A 23,469-nucleotide genomic window follows, 5' to 3' on the forward strand; every position below is an offset into this window, starting at 1 on the left:
AATTTTTTTTTTTTTTTTTTTTGTTTAAAATTGGAAAGAATAAGAGAAACATAGAAAGTTACACAAAAGGTTTTAATCCTATACCAAAAGAGAAGTATTATTTGACCTTCGCTGTTTGGATTGGTTAAATAATAATAGTGATGATGAACATTAATGACTGGGCCTTCAATTGATCTATAAGTTACAACTGATCGGAGTCTGTGTGCCTGTAGGAAGAGGGGTGATAACCACTAGAGGTTTTCTTTTCAGGATATGCTTTTCATGGTCTCTATGTCTGTTCATAGTGCCTGAAATGGTCATGATGAACCAAGTTCCAGCATTATATGAAACGGATAGGCCTCTTTATTGAAGGAAAGTGCCACATCCATCAGGCAACTACTATGATAGGCTTATAAAAAAACACTACATGATTATAGGTGTAGAGTGAAGGAATCCCAAGAAAGAATATGGTTTTTGGCATGTTACTATGGAGAGAGAAAAGCAAAGGAATGTGTATACAAGAGATTAGTTTCTCGGCATACCTTCTTAGGGATTTGTATATATATTCCAACAGGCCTTCGGTATCTGTAAGTTATTGGAGAGTTCATTATTCACTAGCATGCCTTGAGATTCACAAAAAAAAGAAAAAAAAAAAGGTGCTTCTCAACAATTTTAAATCAGAAATACATGAAAATTACAAGTATGAAACGTGGTAAAAGTGGGGAGAAAAAGAAAAGGTTAAAGACCAACTTTTCTTTTTCTTTATTTTTTTTAGAATTACCCTTTCATTATTAAATGTCACCAAGTTTGGAGAACGAGAACTATGCGTTTAAAACATGCATATAAGAAAATAAGAAATCCTACTACTAAAAATGAAAAGAAAAGAATGGTTCCTAATGCTAATAACGAGCCCAATAAAACATTTGGAAATTAGCTCCATGAAAAAGAATAGACCATTATTTAGAATACTCACCTTTGATGTCAAGCTTGGCAATAGATAGTGGCATCTCTGGCAAAATCCCGAAGGGTTCCGTCCTAAAACAAGAACTCAAGGCAAGAGCAATAAAACAAGAGGAAAAAAAGTTCAACTCCGAAAAGTAAGAATATCCAGCGAATTACCTCTGAAGTTTTAATTGTTCAAAGGTAGAATCCATCGACTACCTGAAGAACATACGGAACCAACATGAAATAATACGTCATTTATTTACCATAATTAGGTGCTACTTCATTGTACAAAGCTATTTATTCAAAACTATGAATTCCCACCAAGATTCTTCTTCAAAATTTCAACCACCTTTTCAGATAGATTCTCAGCAAATGTTCCTAAGAGAGGTTCAAACCCTGTCATAATAACATCTTTTGTACTTTCACATTTATCTTTGTTCTTGCATTGCACCAACTTGGCAACTTCATTAATTTTCTCAATGATTGATGGAAGTAACTTGGCCGCTTCATCATACAACTCCAATCCAGAATCATGTAAACTATCTTCATGACAACCCGGGGTAACTAATCTTGAGAAGAACTGTACTGCTTTCTCAGCTGCAGCATCTAAACCAAGTAATACTTCCCTACAACTAGTTCGTTGCTCCTGCGATTCACTTGCAGCAGGAAAACTGTCATCATTTCCTTCTTTTGTTAGCTTTACTCTTTTTGAGTCTCTTTCACCTTGATAGCTTTCATTTTGTGAAAAGTGTGAAGACATAGTGCTTGGCAAGGTCTCTGCTGTTGTTCTTGCAATATCCTGCATGATTGACAACTCATAACATGAATATTAGTCCATTGAAGTCATTTTGAACTAAAAGCATGAAGTTCTGAGAAATGAGAATCATGATCTGCTCTGGCTCCTTTCACTCTCTCAGAGCCCACTTTCCATTATTATTGGTTAGAGAAGACCTACCCGTTCTTCCTCTGCCGAAACCTGACTTGACGGGTTCTCTGATGGAGAATTATTAGTAGCTACGTCGACGTTTTGCAAAGTTTTACAATCAGATTCATGAGGCAGCATTCGAAGGAGTCTTTTGGTGCTTCCAAGATAGCCCGGCACAAAATATTTGGAAAAGTATCTTTTCCTTGCCGATGATTCGTTCTTCTGTATAATAAGCACCCATCAATTAAATGGATTCTTTTTATTAATAGTAACCAAAATTCAATTATATTATGGAACTGGTGAGTGTGTGCAATCCAGGTTGCGAGAAATTCCTTTTCCAACTTCTCTGTGATTAGATTTTTATCACCTATGTTTATACTGTAACCTTCAATTTTACAAAAACTAGTTGAAGCTATGAGATCATTTCTTTACATCTTTAACATTTATCTGAAAATATCTTCAGCTATCAATAAGTCCTAAATGTAGCATATAACTCAGGCTGATTGATACTTTTGTTTGTCTAAGAGAAGTTCAACTGAAATTCAGGAACAGAAGTCCCAATATATTTGACAATACCATTTCCCTATTTTGGTTGAATTCCCAAACAAAGACTAAATTAATGTTACGGACTCAAATTTCCACTAACCTTGTATGACATTGACAAACTGCCAAAATGTAGCTTGAATAGATCACCTTCAGAGTTAGTGCTGCAAGGACTATTATCTCCAGTTGCTTGCTCCTCACTTTTCACATTGCCGGAAGGTTGCACTTCCGTTTCTCCATTATGAACTTCATCCATTCTCGTATGAAATTCACGTTTGCTCATGGGTTCAGAATTATAAAAAATAGCAACCTTACTAGAAGTCAACTCTCCCCCAGCATCTAAATCATTGCTAGCTTGACCAGAAGAGCATCCATTACAAGCTGGTAGCTTCGCCGCGTCTTGTACTGTAAAGCACATTCCTCGTCAGAAAAACTAAAAGATGAACAAACTTCACTGCAGTGACTCATCATAATAGTTAACTGCATAAAAGTGCAATTATGTAAAAGCAGTCTTTCTACTGCCAGCTGTGCTGTTAAAGACCCCATCACATCAAGACCACGAGAGTTAGCTTGCTATCCAAACCAAACAAAATACCAATATAAGAGAAAAAGTACCTAAACTTAACAGTTGTGTGACGGTTCTTACCATGCAAAACACTTAACTAAAGAAATAATGGTAATGGGTGCCACCATATCATATCGGTGCTGACAATTCTCACAAATAGCTCAGAAGCATTTTAAGTTTAACAGAAATGACCAACACCAACTTTCATTCTGGAAATTTTCTATTAACTGGAAGTTTTTCTTTCTAGAAAACAACATTGACAACTCTCCAAAAGATAGCTGGTCTTTTATGCCTAAAATTCCCCTAAATTGAGTAGAATGCTAGGGATTTTATGATGAAATCTCCCTGAATCTTTGGTTCTAATTAAATATATTATTTGGCGAGTTTTGATTGTTCCATTTGACTAATTGGAAGAAAGAAAGCATTGAATTATGAGAATTTGATGTTGACTTGGTCACCAGACTTGTGATTGAGAAAAATGTTAACATTTTGTTGGAGCTGGATTTTCAATTTCTAGAATTTCCTGAACATTTCTGGGAGCAAAATGCACTTGATTAATTGAGCTGGCGCTTATGTCAGCTTACAGTTCAAAATAACCGATTAAAAGCTGCAACTGTGTCCTACTATAAAAGCCCAAGCCCAAGCCCAAATTCACTACTAGCAGGTATTGTCTTGTTTGGACATTCTTTTTCAGGCTTGCCCTTAAGATTTTTAAAACGTCTTTACTAGGGAGAGGCTTCCATACTCTTATAAAAAATGTTTCGTTCTCCTCCCCAAGCGATGTGGGTTCTCACAATTCACCCCCCTTCAGGGCCCAACATCCTCGTTGGCACTCGTTCCCTTCTCCAATCGATATGAGACCCCCCAATCCACCCCCTTCAAGGCCCAACGCCCTTGTCGGCACACTGCCTCGTGTCCACCTCCCTTCGGGGCTCAACCTCCTGCTGGCACATCACACGGTGTCTGGCTCTGATACCATATGTAACAACCCAAGCCCACTAATAAGGCAACCCTAATCCTCAGCCCAACGATCCAAACTTTTGTTGAAGCAAGAACCATTGAATCAAAAGTAATTAACACCTCCTTATACGCAATTTGGATCGACCAAGAGATAAGACTATAATTAGATTACCTCTTACGATCAAAGATCCAGAAGCAAGACTTGGAAACCTTGATCAAAGATCCAGAAGCAAGATTTGGAAACCTTGTTCTAAATTGAGTCACTCCACAATCTAACTTGATCAAGACTTGATTGAATGACTCGGGTGCAATTCTACCACAAGAATTGCTTGAAACTTAAAAATGGCAAATATGATGCTCGGATTTCTAAGGAAAATGTCTCAATTTGAGATCTGAATTACATTCATCCACGAATCTGATTTTTACATAACATATTGTGGGTATTTATAGTCTCCCGACAAAAGACGTTTGTGGCCGGGATTCAATCCTGATCCCCTTTAATCTCCACAAATGACGAAGTCAATTTTGACCAATTGACCATTGCAAAATGAAAACAAAAAAACAATAAAATGTTTGAGTGGCTAAAGAAATAAAATGTTGGAGCCAATCCAATTTTGTAAATGAAGAACTGAAATCTATTAGGCTTCACTCGTGTAGGTTCAAACCCTGTTGTTGACATTTTTAATGTTTTCCAACTTCAATCGTGAAAATATTCAATTTCCCTTCGTCAATTGTATTAGTTTCTATTTCTACAAATGATGGTTGAACCGAGAACCGAGCCAATCCAATTTTGTAGATGAAGAATGAATGGTTTCAATTGTATTAGTTTCTAATTATGGTTGAACCAAGCCAATCCAATTTTGTAGATGAAGAATGAATGCTTGTTGAATCTTCTTCGTGTTGAATCTTCTTCGCCTTGAATCGTGTAATAGGTCTAGTTGGAACATTTGGAACACCATGATTCTTATCACCCACTTTTAGCAGATATTGTCCCTTTGGACTTTCCCTTTCAAGGTTCCTCTCAAGGTTTTTAAAATTCGTTTACTAGGGAGAAGTTTCCACACCCTTATAAAGAATGTTTTGTTCTCCTCCCCACCGATGTGAGATCTCACACCTACCTAGTCTAATTAGCCCTAAAATTCATTTGGAGGATTATAAGGATGAAGTAGCCGAATAGCGATTAAAGAAGAAGATCGGGAAACTGATTTTGAGAGAGAGGAGAGAAATAACATAAAGTCATTCCAAATGATAAGAAAAACAGCTGGGAGAAGAAGGGAGCAATATTGCAACTTTCCATTTTCATCTTCAAGTATTTTGTTTTCTTTTATGGAATTTCTTTGTAGTTTCTCTTTATTTTCAGCTTGTAACAGGCAAGAATTAGGAATGTTTGTATTAATAGATAAGGGTTTGAGGCTCCTTGGCTCTTTTCATTTTGGTTTTGAGTGTTTTTCTTGGTTTAAGTTTGGGTTTGCCAAATCAACACACCGCAAGGCTCACTTAGCTCCTTATTTCTCAAAACTACGATAGCTCCTTGTTTGAGTTAGCAACTAGCTAAGTAGAGACGTTACAGAATAACAACCCACCAAAGGCTCACTTGGAGAAGCTTAATTTGGCATGGGTTAGTAGAAATTAAACCACTAAATCTGGAAATTTTGGGAGGATTCCATGTTTAGTGTTGTGTAGGCTGAGAGCAAATTCTTGTTTCAACCTTTCAGGTTTAGAAAAATTCAGATAATTCCTAATCCGAACTGTTCTACATACCTCATGTTTACATTGTTTGTCTGAGCATTTTTTCTGTTTTTATTATCTTGCTACTGGATTTATTTTTGTTAAACCAGGTTTAGATTAGTTAACAATCTAAATTTACTTGATTACTCTCTTAGATCACTAGAAATTAAGTTTAAGTTTAGTAAAATTTCTAATACTAGTCCCTAGGGGATATAGAAATACTATCACTTAGCAGCTGTTAAAGATCGCATAATCCACACTCGATCTAAATGAAAATATAAAATGAAAATATAAAGAACAAAAGAGAGAAGATGCAACAAGAAATACACATGGTAACACCAAGATAGAAAACTCCACGGCGGCTTGGGGCTTATATATTGATGACTTCAGTAGTTACAAGACACTTCATTTTGAAAATTATATAGAAAAAAAAAAAAAAAAAGATTCAATAGATAGGATTCCATGTAAGAGAATTGATAAAATCCTCAAGTTACTTTAACTATTAAGTTTTGTTAGCACTTCCCCCCATGACATTTGTAGAAGCTACAAAAGACCAAAAAGGCTTTTGCAGCACCTCAATTTCTCAACATCAACACATTTTGTCAAACATGTCTGATGGATGCACGCTCTATCACCTTCTTTCATTGTCCTGTGAATGAAATGATATCGTCTTCTAATATGTTTTGTTTTTGAATGATAGATCAGGTTATTCATCAACTGTTAACACTTGTCTTATCTCAGCCCTCACTTGATTGGTTGAACATCGCTCTTGTGTCGCCGCCTTGTCTGTCTGTATGTAAGAGTCATAACCTACTCTCTTCATAGTATGGTTGTGACACTCTCAAGGGTACAATTGCCTCATGGATTGTGACATTCTCTCTACTTAATCTCAGCATTGTCCCGATGACAATTTGAACGTTGAACTGGCTGCTAATTGACTTGCTGAAAAATTGGTGCACCGGGGTGGGGCTCACAAGCCCAATCACAACATTTCCTCATCATGACCAAATCTCTTATTGAAGCAAACTTTAAAAGCTTTTAACACAGCCCTTTCACTAGTTGGCACTACAATTTGGTCAACTCTTTACTTAGGCCACCTTCATGTGGCAACTGCTGCACTGACACTCCTCTGGGTCTGAGGTGGGTCTGAGGTGCAGCTTCATTCTTCTATGCCTTTTACATCTAACATAGTGCTCCTTCTCCTTCTCAGACTTTAGCTCACGAGGCGATAATTCAAGGAATACACGTATGCTCACTTCTTGAATCACTTATATTGCTCACTCCTCTCAAAGCACTTCCACAGGCATTGCGCCTCTCTCATGCTTCATTGATGGGTAAGACTCTCCCAACTCAAGGAGTTTAGCTTCAACCCCCAAAGCTAATCTAATTCTGACTCGCAACTTCCTTAACCCAATCTAGCACTCGTGACGCACTTGAGAAGTCTTCAATTGACCTTCGAGTTCATTCTTCTAGTTGTCTTGTTCGGTAGTTTTTCATACATATTCAACAGTGCTTTCAACAGATCCGACGGTGTTTTCTCCTTGACGATTTTGAGCGCCACGTTTCTGGACAGCGTTAACTGGATCAACCCTGAGTTTATCGATCCTTGAGCTTCCATTATATTTATAGACAGCGTTAACTGGATCAACCCTAGAGTTTACCGATCATTGAGCTTCCACTATATTTCTAGATAGCGTTAACTGGGTCAACCCTAGAGCTTACCGATCCTTGAGCTTCCACTATATTTCTGGTTAGTGTTAACTGGATCAACCCTAGAGCCTACTGATCCTTGAGTTTCCACTATGTTTTTGGATAGCATCAACTATTGATCTTGGAGATTCCATTATGTTATTGGACAGCTTCAACTGGATCAACCCTAGAGCCTAACTACGTTTCTAGATAGCTTCAACTAGAACAATCCTGGAACCAACTGATCCTAGGAACCCTGGAGCCTACCGATACTTGAGATTCCAACTACGGCCAATTTTTCCACTAGAGAAAATTCCTAAATGAATGTTTCACACCCTTAGCAACATTGCTTGCATCAACAAGATCGCAAATTCAGCTTAGATCTTCGCAATTCCTCGAATCTTCTCAAGAACGTTGCTTGGATAACTTTGGAAGAAAGAGATTTTCGGATGCTGATGCTACCGACCACGTGAGTGAAAGCAGGATTTGGAGTAGTGATGATGGAGAACCATTCCATTCCTTCAGAATCTCCGATCTTTGACACCATGATGAACCTCGACAATATGAACAAATTCCTAGCCTTCACTCTCGTTTCCAAAACCTTTCCCATCCAACCTACTACTTCTGCTCTCCCGCTGTCTCTCATGATGTACGTCACTTACATGACAGAATCACACAAGAATCCAGGCGAGCACATGGCACTCTTGTCCAATTGTACCAGATCTGCGCAAGGTTGACCTCGCCCACCAACATTAGGTTTTTGGTGTTCAGAACCACAACTCGTCCGCCATTCTTCACATCCACGTCCACGTCCAGTGGTGCCTCCTTGCAGTTTAGCACCATTCCATTTGTTGAAACTAATAATAGCTAATAATAGAATTTGAATTAGTTACGGAAGAGAAGGAGGAGGTGAATTCAAATTCATCCACAAAATCATCCACAAAAATCTCCACAAAAATCTCAACCAATTCCGAGAATCCCCCTATAAAAGGACCTCCCTCCCCATCACTCAAATCTCTCCTCCTCTCAATCTCAATTCAGTTTTCTGTTGTCACCAACAACTGGTATCAGAGCGATCTTGCAGCAGCAAAAATGGCAGCAGAAAAACAAGTTGAGAACTACGTTCAGCCTGCCATCCCGAGGTTAGACGGTCACTATGATCATTGGGCGATGTTGATGGAAAATTTTCTCAGATCAAAGGAGTTCTTTGATATGGTGGAAACAGGTTAGGAAGAGCCAAATGAAGGCGAGGTACTCTCAGCTGATCGACAGCAACTGTTGGCAGCATCGAAGTTGAAAGACCTGAAGGTCAAGAACTATTTATTTCAGTCCATTGATAGGACTATCTTGGAAACAATGCTTCAGAAGAAGACATCCAAAGAAATTTGGGACTCTATGAGGAGGAAGTATCAAGGCTCAACGAGAGTAAAACGTGCTCAACTACAGGCAGTTAGGAGAGACTTTGAAATTCTCCAAATGCAAAAGGGAGAAACAGTGAATGATTATATTGGCAAGGTTATAAATCTTGCAAGTAAAATGAGGATGCATGGTGGTTCAATCACAGATGTTGCGGTCGTAGAAAAGATTTTGCGATCACTAACACCAAAGTTCAATTACATTGTATGTTCTATCGAAGAAGCAAACAATGTCGAGGAAATGCAAATAGATGAACTCCAAAGCTCCCTGTTAGTACATGAGCAGAGGCTCAATCGTACAAGTGCAATAGAGGAGATGACAGCCTTAAAGATATCCACACCAAGTGAAATTTCAAGCTCTAGAGGTAGAGGGCAAAGAAGAGGCAGAGGTCGTGAGAGAGGCAGTCGAGAAAGAAGTGGAGATGTTGGCAGGTCAGCAGACCTAGTCAGAAACGATTATGACAACAAAGGCAAGAGACACTTTGACAAGTCTAAGGTGGAATGTTACAGATGTGGACGCCTTGGACATTACAAAAATGAATGCTATACCAGGCTCCAAAATGAGAAAAGAAATCAATCCAATTTTGTGGAGGGAAGAGAAGAAGAAACATTATTAATGTCATTCCATGCTATGAAGGTTGCAGATCAAGGTGTATGGGTCGTAGACTCTGGATGCAGCAATCATATGACAGGTTGTAAGGAATTCTTCTCAACTTTAGATGAAAATTTTCATACTACGGTCTCTCTTGGCAACAATTCATCTCTCCAAGTGATGGGGAAAGGAACCGTAGATATCAAGACTAGAAATGGCTTTGTAGAGTCTATTTCTAATGTATTCTACATTCCTGATCTGAAGGCCAACTTACTTAGTATCGGTCAGTTACAAGAAAAGGGGTATGTGATCACATTCTAAAATGATGAATGTGAAATTTGACTCCAAAAGAGGATTGATTGCTAAGATGAAGATGACCACCAACCGTCTATATCTGTTGACGTTAAATATCGTTGCCAAAAGTTTGATGGTGAAGAAAGAAGATACCACTTGGCTTTGGCATTTTAGGTATGGTCATCTACACTTCAAAGGATTAAAGACGTTGTCCTCAAAGAAGATGGTAACTGGGTTGCCAGATATTACTCCACCAACGGAAATTTGCGAGAGCTGTGTAGTAGCAAAACATGAAAGAAACTCTTTTCCATCTGGAAAATCAAGAAGAGCTCAAGCAATTTTGGAGTTGATTCATTCAGACATATGTGGTCCCATCTCTCCTGCATCAAATGGTAACAAGAAATATTTCATGACCCTCATCGATGATTTTAGTCGAAAAACATGGACTTATTTCTTGCACGCCAAATCAGAAGCCTTTGACTGCTTCAAAAAATTTTGTGCTACTATGAAAACCAAAACTGGAAGAAGAGTCAAGGTTTTAAGAACTGACAGAGGTGGAGAATTCTGCTCGAAAGAGTTTATTCAATTTTGTGAAGAGAAGGACATACGGAGGCAATTAACAGCAGCATATACACCACAACAAAATGGTGTGGCCGAAAGGAAAAACAGGACCATTTTGAACATGGTTCGAAGTTTACTAAATAAAGGAGAAGTCCCGAAGGAATTCTGGCCAGAAGCTGTTGTGTGGTCCGTTCACATTCTCAATCGGAGCCCTACCTTTTCTATTAGAGATATGACTCCACAAGAAGCATGGAGCGGAAGAAAACCTGCAGTAGACCACTTTAGAATCTTTGGGTGCATAGCATATGCACACGTTCCTGATGAGAAAAGGAAGAAACTTGAGGACAAGAGTTCGAAGTGTGTGTTCCTTGGAGTAAGCGAGACCTCTAAGGCATACAAGCTCTACGATCCTTTGACAAAGAAGGTGGTGGTGAGTCGTGATGTAGTCTTTGACGAAAATAAGACTTGGACATGGGAAGAAAAGATCATTGTGAATCAGCAGATTCCTGTAGATCTTGAAGAAGAACAAACTGAAGCTCCTATTCAGCCTCACTATGAGCATGGAGAGAGCTCATCACAAGCTCAACAAGAAGAACCAGTAGAAGAAGATCATGATCATAATCAAAGACATCCAAGAACAAGAAAAAGACCAAACTGGATGATTGATTATGAGATGGATTATGAATCAAGTGATAGTGGTTATTTTGCATTCTTTATGGATAGTGATCCAATTGTCTATGAAGAAGCAGTAAAAGAGAAGAAATGGAAGGAAGCTATGGACAGTGAAATCAAATCCATAGAGAAGAACAAGACTTGAGAGCTCACTGATCTCCCTAGAGGGCAGAAAACAATCGGAGTAAAATGGGTTTTCAAAACCAAGTTGAATGAAAACGGTGAGGTGGATAAGTACAAGGCACGACTTGTTGCAAAAGGATACAAGCAAAAGTATGGAATTGATTATAAGGAGGTATTTGCACCAGTGGCACGTCAAGACACTATCAGGCTCATAATTTCTATTGCAGCACAGAAATCTTGGCCTATTTATCAACTTGATGTGAAATCAGCCTTCTTACATGGAGAGCTTCAAGAGGAAGTATATGTGGAGCAACCAGAAGGTTTTGTTCAAAAAGGCAAAGAGGAACAAGTATACAAGTTGAAGAAAGCTTTGTACGGTTTGAAGCAAGCTCCGAGGGCATGGTACAGTCGCATTGATTCTCATTTTGAAAAGATGAGATTCACTAAATGCCGTATGAACATACGTTGTATGTGAAAACTGAAAAGGGAGGTAACATTATCATTATTTGCTTATACGTTGATGATTTAATATTTACTGGCAATAATGAAGAAATGTTTGAATTTTTTAAGAAGAGCATGATGAAGGAATTTGAAATGACAGATCTTGGCTTGATGAGATATTTTCTTAGAGTAGAAGTTACTCAAACTCCCGCAGGTAACTTTATCTGTCAGAAGAAGTATGCTCAAGAATTACTTGAAAGATTTAAATTGGATGAGCGCACATTTGGAACTCCATCAGAATTGGGTTTAAAGTTGCACAAGGACATTGACGGGCAAGAGGTTGATAATAGGTACTTCAAACAAATTGTGGGAAGTTTGATGTACCTAACTTCAACAAGACCAGACATCATGTATGCGGTTAGTATGATAAGTCGTTACATGGAGCATCCAACGGAAAAACATCTCAATGCAGCAAGAAGGATACTTCGTTATGTGAGAGGAACCTCTGATTTGGGGGTATTCTACAAAAAAGGAGATGATCCGAAGATAGTTGGCTATACAGATAGCGACTATGCAGGTGATATAGACAATCGTAAAAGTACTTCAGGAAGTATTTTCTTGATGAGTTCAGGAGCTATTTGCTGGTCTTCAAAGAAGCAACCTATTGTAACACTCTCAACGACAGAAGCAGAATTTGTGGCAGCAGCAGCATGCTCGTGCCAAGCAATTTGGTTAAGAAAAATGCTTGAAATTCTTAATCAGAAGCAACCAAGTACGACGGTTATATATTGTGATAATATGTCAACTATTAAGTTGTCTAAAAATCTTGTGTTGCATGGAAGGAGCAAGCACATCGATGTTCGATTTCATTTCTTGCGTGATTTGTGTAAAGAAGGCATTATTGAACTCAACTTTTGCCAAAGTGATGAACAAATCGCAGACCTATTCACAAAGCCCTTGAAACAACCCTTGTTCGAGAAGCTCAGAAGAAAGATGGGGATATGCAGAATCCAAGATATCAAGAAGATGAAATGAAGTCCTAAATTGATTTCCGCAGAATTCAGTTTAAGGGAGGGTGTTGAAACTAATAATAGCTAATAATAGAATTTGAATTAGTTACGGAAGAGAATGAGGAGGTGAATTCAAATTCATCCACAAAATCATCCACAAAAATCTCAACAAAAATCTCAACCAATTCCGAGAATCCCCATATAAAAGGACCTCCCTCCCCATCACTCAAATCACTCCTCTCAATCTCAATTCAGTTTTCTGTTGTCACCAACACCATTCCGATGCTCCTTCTTCGGCTTTAGCATCTTCACTTAGGACAAGGGTTCATGAAGGTCTTTCTAGTAAGAAAATCTTCAATCTCCATCTTCCAAAAATCGTCATTGAATCAATCAATCTTCTCGATTTCGATCTTTGAACTTTCCATCTTCACAGATCGTCGTGAATTTCTCCTAACTCTAATACCATTTATTAAAATCGCACGATTCACACACTCGATCTAGATGAAGAACATAAAGAACAAAAGATAGAAGACACAAGGAGAAGTATACGTGGTAATACCAAAATGGAGAACTCCATGGCGGCTAGGGTTATTATATGGATGATTTCAGTAGTTACTGATAAGATATTCCATCTTAGAAACTAAATAGGAGAATAGGTAATATTCCTTAAATTACTTAACAATTAATTTTTTTTAACTCTTAAGTAAACTTAATCATAAGAAAACATCATGCCCCTCCACAGCCTAACAGTTGCCTAATTGTATACTTCCACAATCTTGTGCGGAAGTTATTGATTATTTAAGCTACACATTCAAGGCAACAAAAACATCTACATTAAAAGAAAATAACTTATTTTCCAAAAAAGTAGACCGAGGACGTTACATATAAATCATCCCACACCATCCAATATTAGCGTATTTTTCTATTTTCAAGAAACCCAATTGCCTTCACTAGTAATATCACACGTGAATCTCTTGCATGGAAAATCTGACCCGTGTAGAAAAACAACTAAGTAATTAAAAGTAATAAGTATGACATGCAAAACAAGGTTATAAAGCAGTTTTCCTAATTGTAGAAGCTGAAAGTATTATTTAAGTCTATTCACGAGTTAATGAATTCTCAAAATAGCCTTACACTAATCAAGATTAAACAAAAAAGGGATATGACCTTACATGTGTTAGTTGAAGACACTGATTTTCTGTCCAGTACATTCTGCATTTCTGGGGAACTCGGTAGATCTAGACATACATTATAAATGGAGAGCCAGCGGTTTTCCATAGCAGGGTGGCCACTGGAAGCATACATGACACTATCAGCATGGACAATGGCAAACAGATTTATTTAAAAGAGAAGTTTTCGAAGAGAGGACTGAACCAATTACCTAAAAGTTTCTTGAGGCACAAGCGAACCACTAGTATTGCAATTGTCAGAAGAGTTCGCGGATAAGCTGCTGGTGCTTGAGTTAACAGATCCAAGGACGTGTTCAGAACAATTTTGAAATTCTGAAGGTAGAGATGGATTTTCTTGGTCATCAACAACCAAAGAGCAGCAAGTTTTCTGTTCAATTCACAGAAACATAAGAATTGGACTGAGGATGAAAATAAGTCAGATTATGTATGTATGCGGGGAGCCAAGAAACCACACACCCTTGCTAAACTCAAACTAATGTTACAATGGACATGCAACCATGCAGAAATCAAATTTGATCATAGATGGGTGAGACGATGATCCTGAATCATTAAAGAATAATTCCTGTTTGCTATACCTATGAGTTGTATATGACTTCATAACAGAAACTCATTCATGAAAATAGAACTCCGGTAATATGATATTAATACTTCTGAAAGGTTGTACCCATAATTAAGCACTAAAGTATATTATGAACAACGGTTGGATAGTATGTACATGTCCAATGTATGAAGTATCTATGTGAATCAAGAAGCATTCATAATATTAGATATTACATCAGTGTTCATTCAATACATAAATATATTCCACATCTATAAGAAATATAAATAGATAATACTGTACACAATGGCGTTAGCATCCTGGTGCTGAAGCAAATGTGCCAGTGATTGGAAGTGACTCTGGACAGAATAACAGCCCCGTGCCTTAAATTGTTCCATACCCCCACCCATTAGTTTAACTCCTAAAATATACTCACATGAGACCACAACTGTGAAAAAGTTCGACCACAAAAATCTATCATTCACAAGGGTGAACCAAAAAGACAGGCATTCCTCAGTGATCGTATTGAAGATCTCGTGGATCTAGGATCTAATATTCTAGCCCATAGATGATTTTTCTGGGAAAATTTTGCAACCTTAAGAGCCAACAGGACCCACAAAGTCTGAATATGCCATCCAACACCTCCTATAACTCTCATATGACTCCCTAAACCTAATGAAACCATAAACTCCCAACAAGCTGGCACTCAAAATTATCTGCTAGCAAAACTTAATATAAAGAGAGTGGGATCAATGCACAACTCTTATATCTGGCAAGGAACAACAATTCCACAAAATAACTTCTTCCTACATTAACTCTAATAGGATTTGTTTCCTTGAAAAAATTTGAAAAATAAATTAAAATAAAAACACATACAAATAGATGAAAACTTGCATTCCTCTCTCTCTCTCTCTAAAATGTGTGTATTTTATACTTGCTACCTTCTGCATGTTCATTTTGAATATTTGTGTTTGTGCTTGCTAGAAAAAGCTTAACAATAATAGGCATATAAAATTTTCCCAAAAACAGAGAAAAATCTGGAAAACCATAGGGAAAACTTTTTTATAAAAAAAATTCAAACACATAATCCAGCATGATAGTTACTAACTGTCCTAAGATAACAAGTGGAATATAAACCAACAAAAACCAATTAAAAATGGCAGAATGTTACTCTACAGGTATTGATGTAAACCATCAAATGCCAATAAATTCTTAGGAACTCGAGCAACAGAATATATTCAGGAAAACATGGTTCTCTCTCACCTGAATACGTTGAACACCAATATATTCCATAAAATTCCTGATTTTCTTATTTAAAATATTATGGCTCCTACTTTATTATGTCATCTGACATCTAACAAAGACTTTAAAACTCCACATACCTGCAAAGGCGTGGACACAAGATTTTCTTGAGCACTGTCAGAGTTTGTTACTTTATCTTGTGCCCATCTAGGAAGTCTTGAAATGCTAAATCTAAATGTTGACCCCGGAGCAGCTCCTCCTTGATGAAGCCCTTGAAAACCATCTTGCTCGGAATCTTCCAGCTGATAACCATTACCAGAACTGGTTGTATGTAGCTTTTCTTCATCCCCATCCTTCTCATACAACATGATTTGACTAAAAGGCATAGGCTGAGTCATGCTTCCGGGAAACAACGGACCAGAACCTTCATTCATTTTCTGACGCATCCTTGAAGATAAAAGTGCAGGAAGTCTCCATACAAAAATACAACCATCCCCTCCTATCTGTGTGAATAACCGGAGTTGGGAAAGTATAATCAACATTACAACACTAAAAATTATTTAAATGAATATATTGCAAGTTCGATTACTATGTATAAGAGAGGTTTAACTTGCATATAAAGGAAAAAGATCATACTATAAACTGCTCAAATATGATAGAAGTTCCAATTTCACGATGCTTATGATTGTTCTAAATTGAACATCTTTCCAAGGATAAATTTGAGACATCCAAGAAGGACATGGAGTAAGCAACTGGAGTTCTGTCTACGTTGCTCCTTATCTGCAGTCAAACCTTTTTCAGACCCAAGACTAGGAAATAGGAAGTAACCTTGAAATAAATGTTAGGCATCCAGTTAAATGAATTTAGTATAATTAGTATAATATAGAAATTGAATTTTCAAAAAGATTTCTGTTGTCAATGCTGAGGCCCCATTGTCGTCATATGGTTCTCAGTATGAAGGCCTAAATATGTCATTGTCAATAAATATTAATAGAAGTTTAAGTTTCTTTATTTACAGAGATGTCAAAATCAAATGTCCGGGTTCCTGATAACAACTAGTCAACTGAAACTTCAGGAGAATATGTACATACGCAGTTGAAAGTAGGATTTTAGAAATGAAAATTCTTTCAACCATGAAGCATGTAAAAAGATAGCTCAATGAATACATTATTCTATACAATACTTGGTATTGTATCTGTTTAGCATTGAACATTAAAAAGATTTTATATTGGCTGTAGAATTGAATTATGTTCGTCTTTAATCCCAGCTATTAACGCCAATTGAAAGAAAATTGAGGAGGCAATGCATTAAATCAAATTTAGACTTAGTGACACGAATGATAATTTGTTGGATGGATTGTATATTATGATGAGGGAGGAGCAAATACTAACAAAATTTTATCTAATCCATTCATTTGTAATCCATTCAACGAGTGGTCAGATATCATCTCATCAAAATTTTATCTAATGGAGAGTCATACCAATATTGTGCCAACCGCAGTTAATGACAAGGACTAAAGATACATAGTTTAAAGCATAGGGATGAAACTGAAACATCTTGAACTTTAAGGAATAGATAGAAACAAGGAATGAAATTTGAAATTCATCCAAAGATTAAGCATGCTTCCATAATTTAATGTATGAACCTTAACTTAAAGAACTTCAGGATGAAAGTGTTGACAACAAAATGACAAATATTAATTTCTGTTCCATTTTTTTTTTTTTTTTTTTTTTTTTTTTTTTTTTTTTTTGTACTTTTATCATTTGCCAATTAATCCTTAATCATGTTCTCATTCAACATGGGGGTTCTTCTAGTATCTCAATTTACATTTTGATTCTTTTTAAAGGTTTAGTAGAGCAAAAGGACATGTTAGTATTTTAGTTCTCGTGAGAGAATGAATCCTTATTCTTCATGCTCCACTCACCAACTTAATCCCTCCCCTTCTTTCAAAAGAAAAAATGTTTCACCTCTTCTGCCACCCTTACCCATCCAACAGCTCTATTTCCCCTCCTCAACTTCCATTGGCAAAATATTATGAAATTTACGAAATATTATGAACTTAGCAACAATTACGAAATATTATGACCTTAGCAACATTTCTACGATGTTTTGTATTCAATGTGAATCTGAAATTTCAGCAGTATCTATATGGAACGGGGAAAAATCCTTTTCTACTCCAATTCAAACATAAGTATCAGCTAACTCCAAAGATGATATCCTTTGGAAATTTTGGTATAATACCTATTCATCCCTGCCTATGGTTAAAATCACAACTAATATAAGAGAACTTCAAAGGTTTTAACAGAAAAGGTAGTCAGAGTCAAATGTTAAATCAAAAGCACGTATAATAGGCTTTCTAGAATCAGTGGTATTAAAGCCAAAAAGAAAATAGAACTTACAGAAATAATGCGTTTACAGTCCGGTGTGAAAATAACACCAGTAATAACTTCACCGTGCCCCATTCCCTGTACAACCATATCCCCAGTAACGAAATCATGCACACATATAGACTTATTCGAATAGGAGCAAACAAGGTAGCTGCAACTTGGATCCATTGCGACCTGTAGACGATTTAAAGTTCAGCAGAACACCAAGACAAATATATGATGAACATCAATTAACTCACTTTTATTGGTTCCCCGAAATCTTTCTCTTGCCTGAAAGATCTTATCAGCTTCCCAGAAGCAATATCAAATGTATTGATCTTCTTATCCTACACATTGGATAACTAACAGAGTTATTCCAGTCTCTAGAAATGGTATTGATGACTATGAGAAATTCTTGCTGCACATTAATTATTCTAATCAACGGATAATGTGAACATCAAGCTCCAATCAGCCATTATACGAAGCAATTGAACTGAATCATTTGCAACTACCAATGCAATGTAATATGCATACCTGCCCGACTGTAACAACAACATCTGTTTTAGGATCTATAGCCATATCGTAGACAGTACCCTGAGATGCCATTTGGTGATGACTGCGGGAAATCTTATGACCACTATCTATTGTGGTGAAATCACGGAAAATCAAAGACCTGCGTGTAAGAGTCAGTTAAGGATGGCTGATGAATGCAGTTTAGTTTTGAACTCGTTGATCTTCCATCATGGAGAAGATATAAGAAAAGTTTTCTTAAAGAATGAACCATTAAACACTAAACATTCTAGAGAATAGTATATGGCCACAGCCTACAGGATATAGCATAAAGACTCTTTGCAAGAACTTTTGTTAGTTGTTTCACTTCGTGAACCCTCCAAGAACCCATTTAAAACAGTCTCGTTCATTGGCTCAAGTCAAGTTGAATAAAGACACAATCTAGGATTGAAATTCTCCAAGACTGATGCAAAATATCTGTATTCAGTATCAAAGGCTATAAATACAAAGGCTTAATATTTTACTTATAGAGGCAGTCATCCAACCAAAAATTCATCAACGAAGCAGTGATAGGATTGTTATTAGGGGCTAGCCCTTAGTTAGGGAATCGGTTAGATTAGTGATTGTAAAATTAGCGTAGGGCTCTAAACTTTCGTCCCCATTCTTCGAAATCTTTTCTTCATTTTGATACAAGTATCAATTTGGTAAGATCAATCATCCAATAATAAGTCACGCACCTACAAAGTAAAGCTTTTACGTTTATACCTGTCAGCACTGCAGCTTATAATTTTGTGTCCATTGCAACTGATCTTTACCGAAGTTACAGCTGCTGAATGATCAACAATACTATCGGAGAGATCAAAATTCCTGACATGAAAAAAAAAAGTAGCATCAAGAGCTCAGATCAAAAAGTAGGAATACCAATAAAAGAAATTGTACCTTTCAACATTATAAAGATGGATAATCCGATCCCGACTCGATGAAGCCAGGTAGTAATGACTTTGCATAACTTTTTTAGATATATCATCATTTCTACTCAACGAGCTAAAGCATAATGATAGGACCTCTGCATCATGAGCACCCTACAAGAATGAAAAATAATTCTTATTTAATTCATCAAGAACACGATCGCCTGCCATCTAATTAGTACATCATGGGGCTCTTTCATCAAAGAAATCAATTAATCACAGTTCCAATGGCTCGCCTGAAGACATGTATAATCAGAAGTAAGCAAGTTAAATATGTGAATGTTTCCATCACAATCACCAGCGGCAAGGTATTTTCCATCTGAACTCGCTGCCAGAGAACGAAAGTCTCGAGAGTTCAAACCAGCCTCCACAGTTTCACGATCAAATATCCCAGCACTTTCTGTTACCAATAACCCAACAAGAAAATTAATTTCTGACAAGCGAGCATTGTGTAAGCATTTGGAAATTCAAAAAATAGAAACATCGAGTATACAATCGTGGTTTAATAAATTTTGAATTTTCTTTTATATATTTGTTAAGTGCATTGGAGGGTTAAAAATTGAATCTACCTAAGCGTGTAGTGGTTGCTTGTCGTACTTGATTGTCCATTGCATCTTCTGAATCAGGTTCCAAAGCTAGATCCCACAACCTAATAGTACCATCTGCTGAGCATGTTGCAAAAGACATTCCTCCTGAACAACCTCTAGCAGCACAAGCAAGAGATGGATCGTGCATGTTCTCACAACAAAGAACCTTGATATCCCATATGCAAGCAGAATGTGAAACTAGCACACAAGACCTGGTCACCTGAGGAAATGTAAAAAAAAAAAATATGAAGGAAGATTATGATACAATTGACGACCATGGTTTCAAGTCATAACGTAATAATTAACAAGCACCTGCTTCACGTCGTGGATATCCCATATGTTAAGATTATGATCTCCATAAATAACCACTGCAAAGCAGAATCGTCAATATTCAAACAAAAGTGGCATTCCATTATTTGAAGTCATTGCTTAAATGCTTACCAAGCTTTTCTGAGGTTGAAAAAAAACATGCAACCGCATCAGGAAGAACAGTTAAGCTTCGAAGATCATTTCCATCATCTTTCATGAGATGAACCATATTGTTTTCCCCGTCGAATTGCTTGGATCTTGAATAGGTGAAACTTCCTTCATATTGGAGACTCTCAGCATCATAAAGTCGTACTATTCCATTGCTGCAGGCACAAGCAACTAACTTGCTAGATGCCGATACAGCGAAACATTTATCGACCTGATGAATATCACACTTCAAAAGAGTTAGAAAGCCATTCAGATGTGAGTTCAAACATGCATCCACAAGATATTTTTTCCTTCAGACGTTAACCTCAAGAAACTTGTATTAATCACATACATTTAGTTCAGAGAATCAAGCGCAATTTTTGTGCAGGCGTCTACGTAATACACTAATTTATTGTCATGGTATATAGCCATAAAATTCACATTGTCACTAAATAATCATCACAAGTTTTTTTGACTAATCAGTGAGAAATAATTGACTCCCCAATGTTTGACAAAGGAAATTACGAAGGTAGGTTCTGATAAAAACGGTGAGCTACTACTTTATGGGACCAAAACCATGCATGTCATTGGGGGATCCTTAATCCTCCTCTAGCGACTGAGAACATTACCCCCCGAACGTAAGTTCACTCCTTTAATTTTGAAAGAAAACTGTAACCCCTCAAAAGTAATCTCACCCTTTCAATTTTGAAGATAAATAGCTAGTTGGAATCTTTAAGATAAGATGCAGAAGTCCCATGTACCTTTAAACTTACGGACTTCGTAACTGAAAATCCTGAGTTCACGAGGCAAAGGACACCTATAGATGAAATAATAGAACTAGAATGAAACTATGATCAGAAACTTAAGTCTTAAGGATATATATGTGATGTGGAGCAAAACCAACCTGATTCAGTCAATGCATACATAGGAAAGACTTCACCTGAGATGCCGTCGGTCGACAAGCCAGAGGTGATAGAAACAAATGAGCTTCCTTGATGGGCACCAAGATTAACAGGTTTTCCATGCAAAGACAATGAACTTGTCCCTAAATTAAACTGGGTCTTAGGGGATGTAATTGTCCAGAACTTCAAGTGCTTCTTCCCAGCGGTTAAAAGGGATTTTGAATCTGACGAGAAGGAAACAGATGAGATGGCCGTACAAGATGAACTTGCTTTGAGCTTTGTTAGCAACATTGAGGTCCGCCAGTCCCAAATATATATATATCCCCCAACAGACACAAGATATTTCCCTGGAATAAATAAAGAATAATGAATTACTTAAGATGGAAAAAGGGAAAATAAACGAGGCGAAGCAAAAAACAAATAATTTATAGTTACCATCAGGTGAAAAGGCAAGACAAGCAACACCATACAGATGACCTTTCAGTTCTGATAGAAAGGCCATGCCAGCTAAGTCCCAAACAAATACTGCAGGTTGAGGCCCTGACTGCAAAACCAAATAGATCATGGGGTGAAAACAATATAATATGCGAGTCTCTGACCTTTCACCATAGCAACAGCAGAATAGAGAACCCATGATCTTAGGCTTTTGATCCTTTTTATGAATATATATGGATTATCTTGAATCCGTATCTTCGTTGATAAATCTCTTAATCTAAACTTCCCGTGGTCATTTGATGTGACGCGAACTGCTTAAGCACTAAATTTATAAAGTGAATCGGTGACAAAAACACCAAATGCCGAGGGTGCACATCAACTATATCGAGCAAAATCATAAACAGCTATCCTGTATAGATACATTGAAATTCTAAAAACAGGAAAAACGATTTGGGTAAGCAGAACTAATCAGTCGAATAAATTAATACACCATGCAAATTGTCTGTACAAACCTAAATATACTATATCTCACATCAGCATTGTCTCAACAATCATGTCGAGTTCAGCTCGTAAAACTACAAAAACAAACGGTCAAAAAGGAAAAAGAAAAATTCACCTCCCCAGCAGCCACAAAGCGGCCATCCAGAGACATTGCAACACAGCTCAGAGGTTTGCACAACCGATGAGGCACCACGAGGTGCGACTGGGTACCAGAGTGAACATTATGAACCACCACAACGCATCCGGCCAAATAGACACAGTTCGCAGAATTTACATTGGAAGCCAATCCATTGTTGTTCTTTGTTATGGTACCGATAATTTCCTCCAATACAAGCTGCCAGAAACATCAAAAGGAAACAAAGATGAATGGTGATAGTGAAGGATTGAAACTAATGGCGTTTTACAGAGAACAGATTGTTACCTTCGAAGATGAATCAGCTTTCTTGAGCTTGCGATTTGGTTTCATATCAAAAAGAAGAGAAGAAGAGTTGCTAAGCTGCGAACGATCTGCTTCGAAAATGGGATGGAGATTCTTGCAGAGAGTAACGTTTATGAAGAATGAAATTTGGGCAAAGATTCCGGACTGCTAATGGATGGACGAACGGCGGGAAATTTTGACAAATTAAAAAATAATATTATAAAAAGAGTAATAAAAATAATACACGATAATTTGGAATATACGTGGACTAGTGGGTCCCATTTCTTAATAGGGTTTTTCCTTTTATGGAAAAAACAGCTTTTTATCGGATATTTAAATGTTTGAATCTCCAACGTATTCTCAGAATTTAAATTTCTTCTTTTATTTTCATTTTTTTAAATTCAACATCATTTCTTTTTCTTTTTTTTCTTTTTTTTTTTTATATTCATAATTTTTTTAGAAAATTTATTTCGTATTATTTTTTCTCCAACTATTTAATTTTTCGAATTTATTTCATTCTTTAATTCTTTTTTTTTTTTGTGGTTTTTTTAAATATGTTTTTTTTTTACTTATGTTTATTATTGTTTTTTTAATAACTCTTTTAATCTATTTTCTTTTTAAAATTATTTGTGTTTTTGGGTTTAACTTTTTTGTATACAAATTTATTTTTATCTATCCATCATTTTCAAATGATTTATAAAAGAGTTGGAAGGAGTGAAATAAACTAATTATATTTAATTTTAAAATACGACATTTATAATTAATTTTTTACTTTTATTATAATATTAATTGTTTATAACTTCATTAAAATTATTTTATTATCTAAAATTAAAATTAAAATTAAAATTGCTGAAAATACTTTATTATGTGATAATATTTTGTATGCAACACCATTCTTTTTTTCTTTTAATAAT

The 23,469-nt window shown here is 36.6% G+C and overlaps 1 protein-coding gene across 2 annotated transcripts; it reads right to left on the reverse strand.

Annotated features, from left to right (window-relative positions):
* Positions 1-1,163: 1,163 nt before the first annotated feature.
* On the reverse strand, positions 1,164-22,714 carry LOC111466188 (mitogen-activated protein kinase-binding protein 1). 2 transcript variants are annotated; one of them, XM_023110770.1, is made up of 20 exons: positions 22,559-22,714; positions 22,253-22,471; positions 21,637-21,745; positions 21,204-21,548; positions 21,061-21,116; positions 20,285-20,531; positions 20,156-20,211; positions 19,826-20,063; positions 19,493-19,656; positions 19,228-19,370; positions 19,054-19,155; positions 18,313-18,451; positions 18,039-18,125; positions 17,812-17,973; positions 15,553-15,915; positions 13,824-13,999; positions 13,615-13,733; positions 2,496-2,797; positions 1,880-2,071; positions 1,164-1,723 (listed from the first exon to the last, which is right to left on the reverse strand). In XM_023110770.1, exons 1-20 carry the CDS (start codon positions 22,601-22,603, stop codon positions 1,232-1,234), a joined length of 3,756 nt encoding a protein of 1,251 aa, XP_022966538.1. In that variant the 5' UTR covers positions 22,604-22,714; the 3' UTR covers positions 1,164-1,231. The 2 variants fall into 2 exon arrangements, with proteins under 2 accessions (XP_022966538.1, XP_022966539.1); XM_023110771.1 differs by lacking the exons at positions 1,164-1,723; positions 1,880-2,071 and having other exon boundaries at positions 2,595-2,797; positions 13,610-13,733.
* Positions 22,715-23,469: the final 755 nt, after the last annotated feature.

This window comes from Cucurbita maxima, unplaced genomic scaffold, assembly GCF_002738345.1.
Source record: "Cucurbita maxima cultivar Rimu unplaced genomic scaffold, Cmax_1.0 Cma_Scf00030, whole genome shotgun sequence".
Lineage (NCBI taxonomy): Eukaryota > Viridiplantae > Streptophyta > Magnoliopsida > Cucurbitales > Cucurbitaceae > Cucurbita > Cucurbita maxima.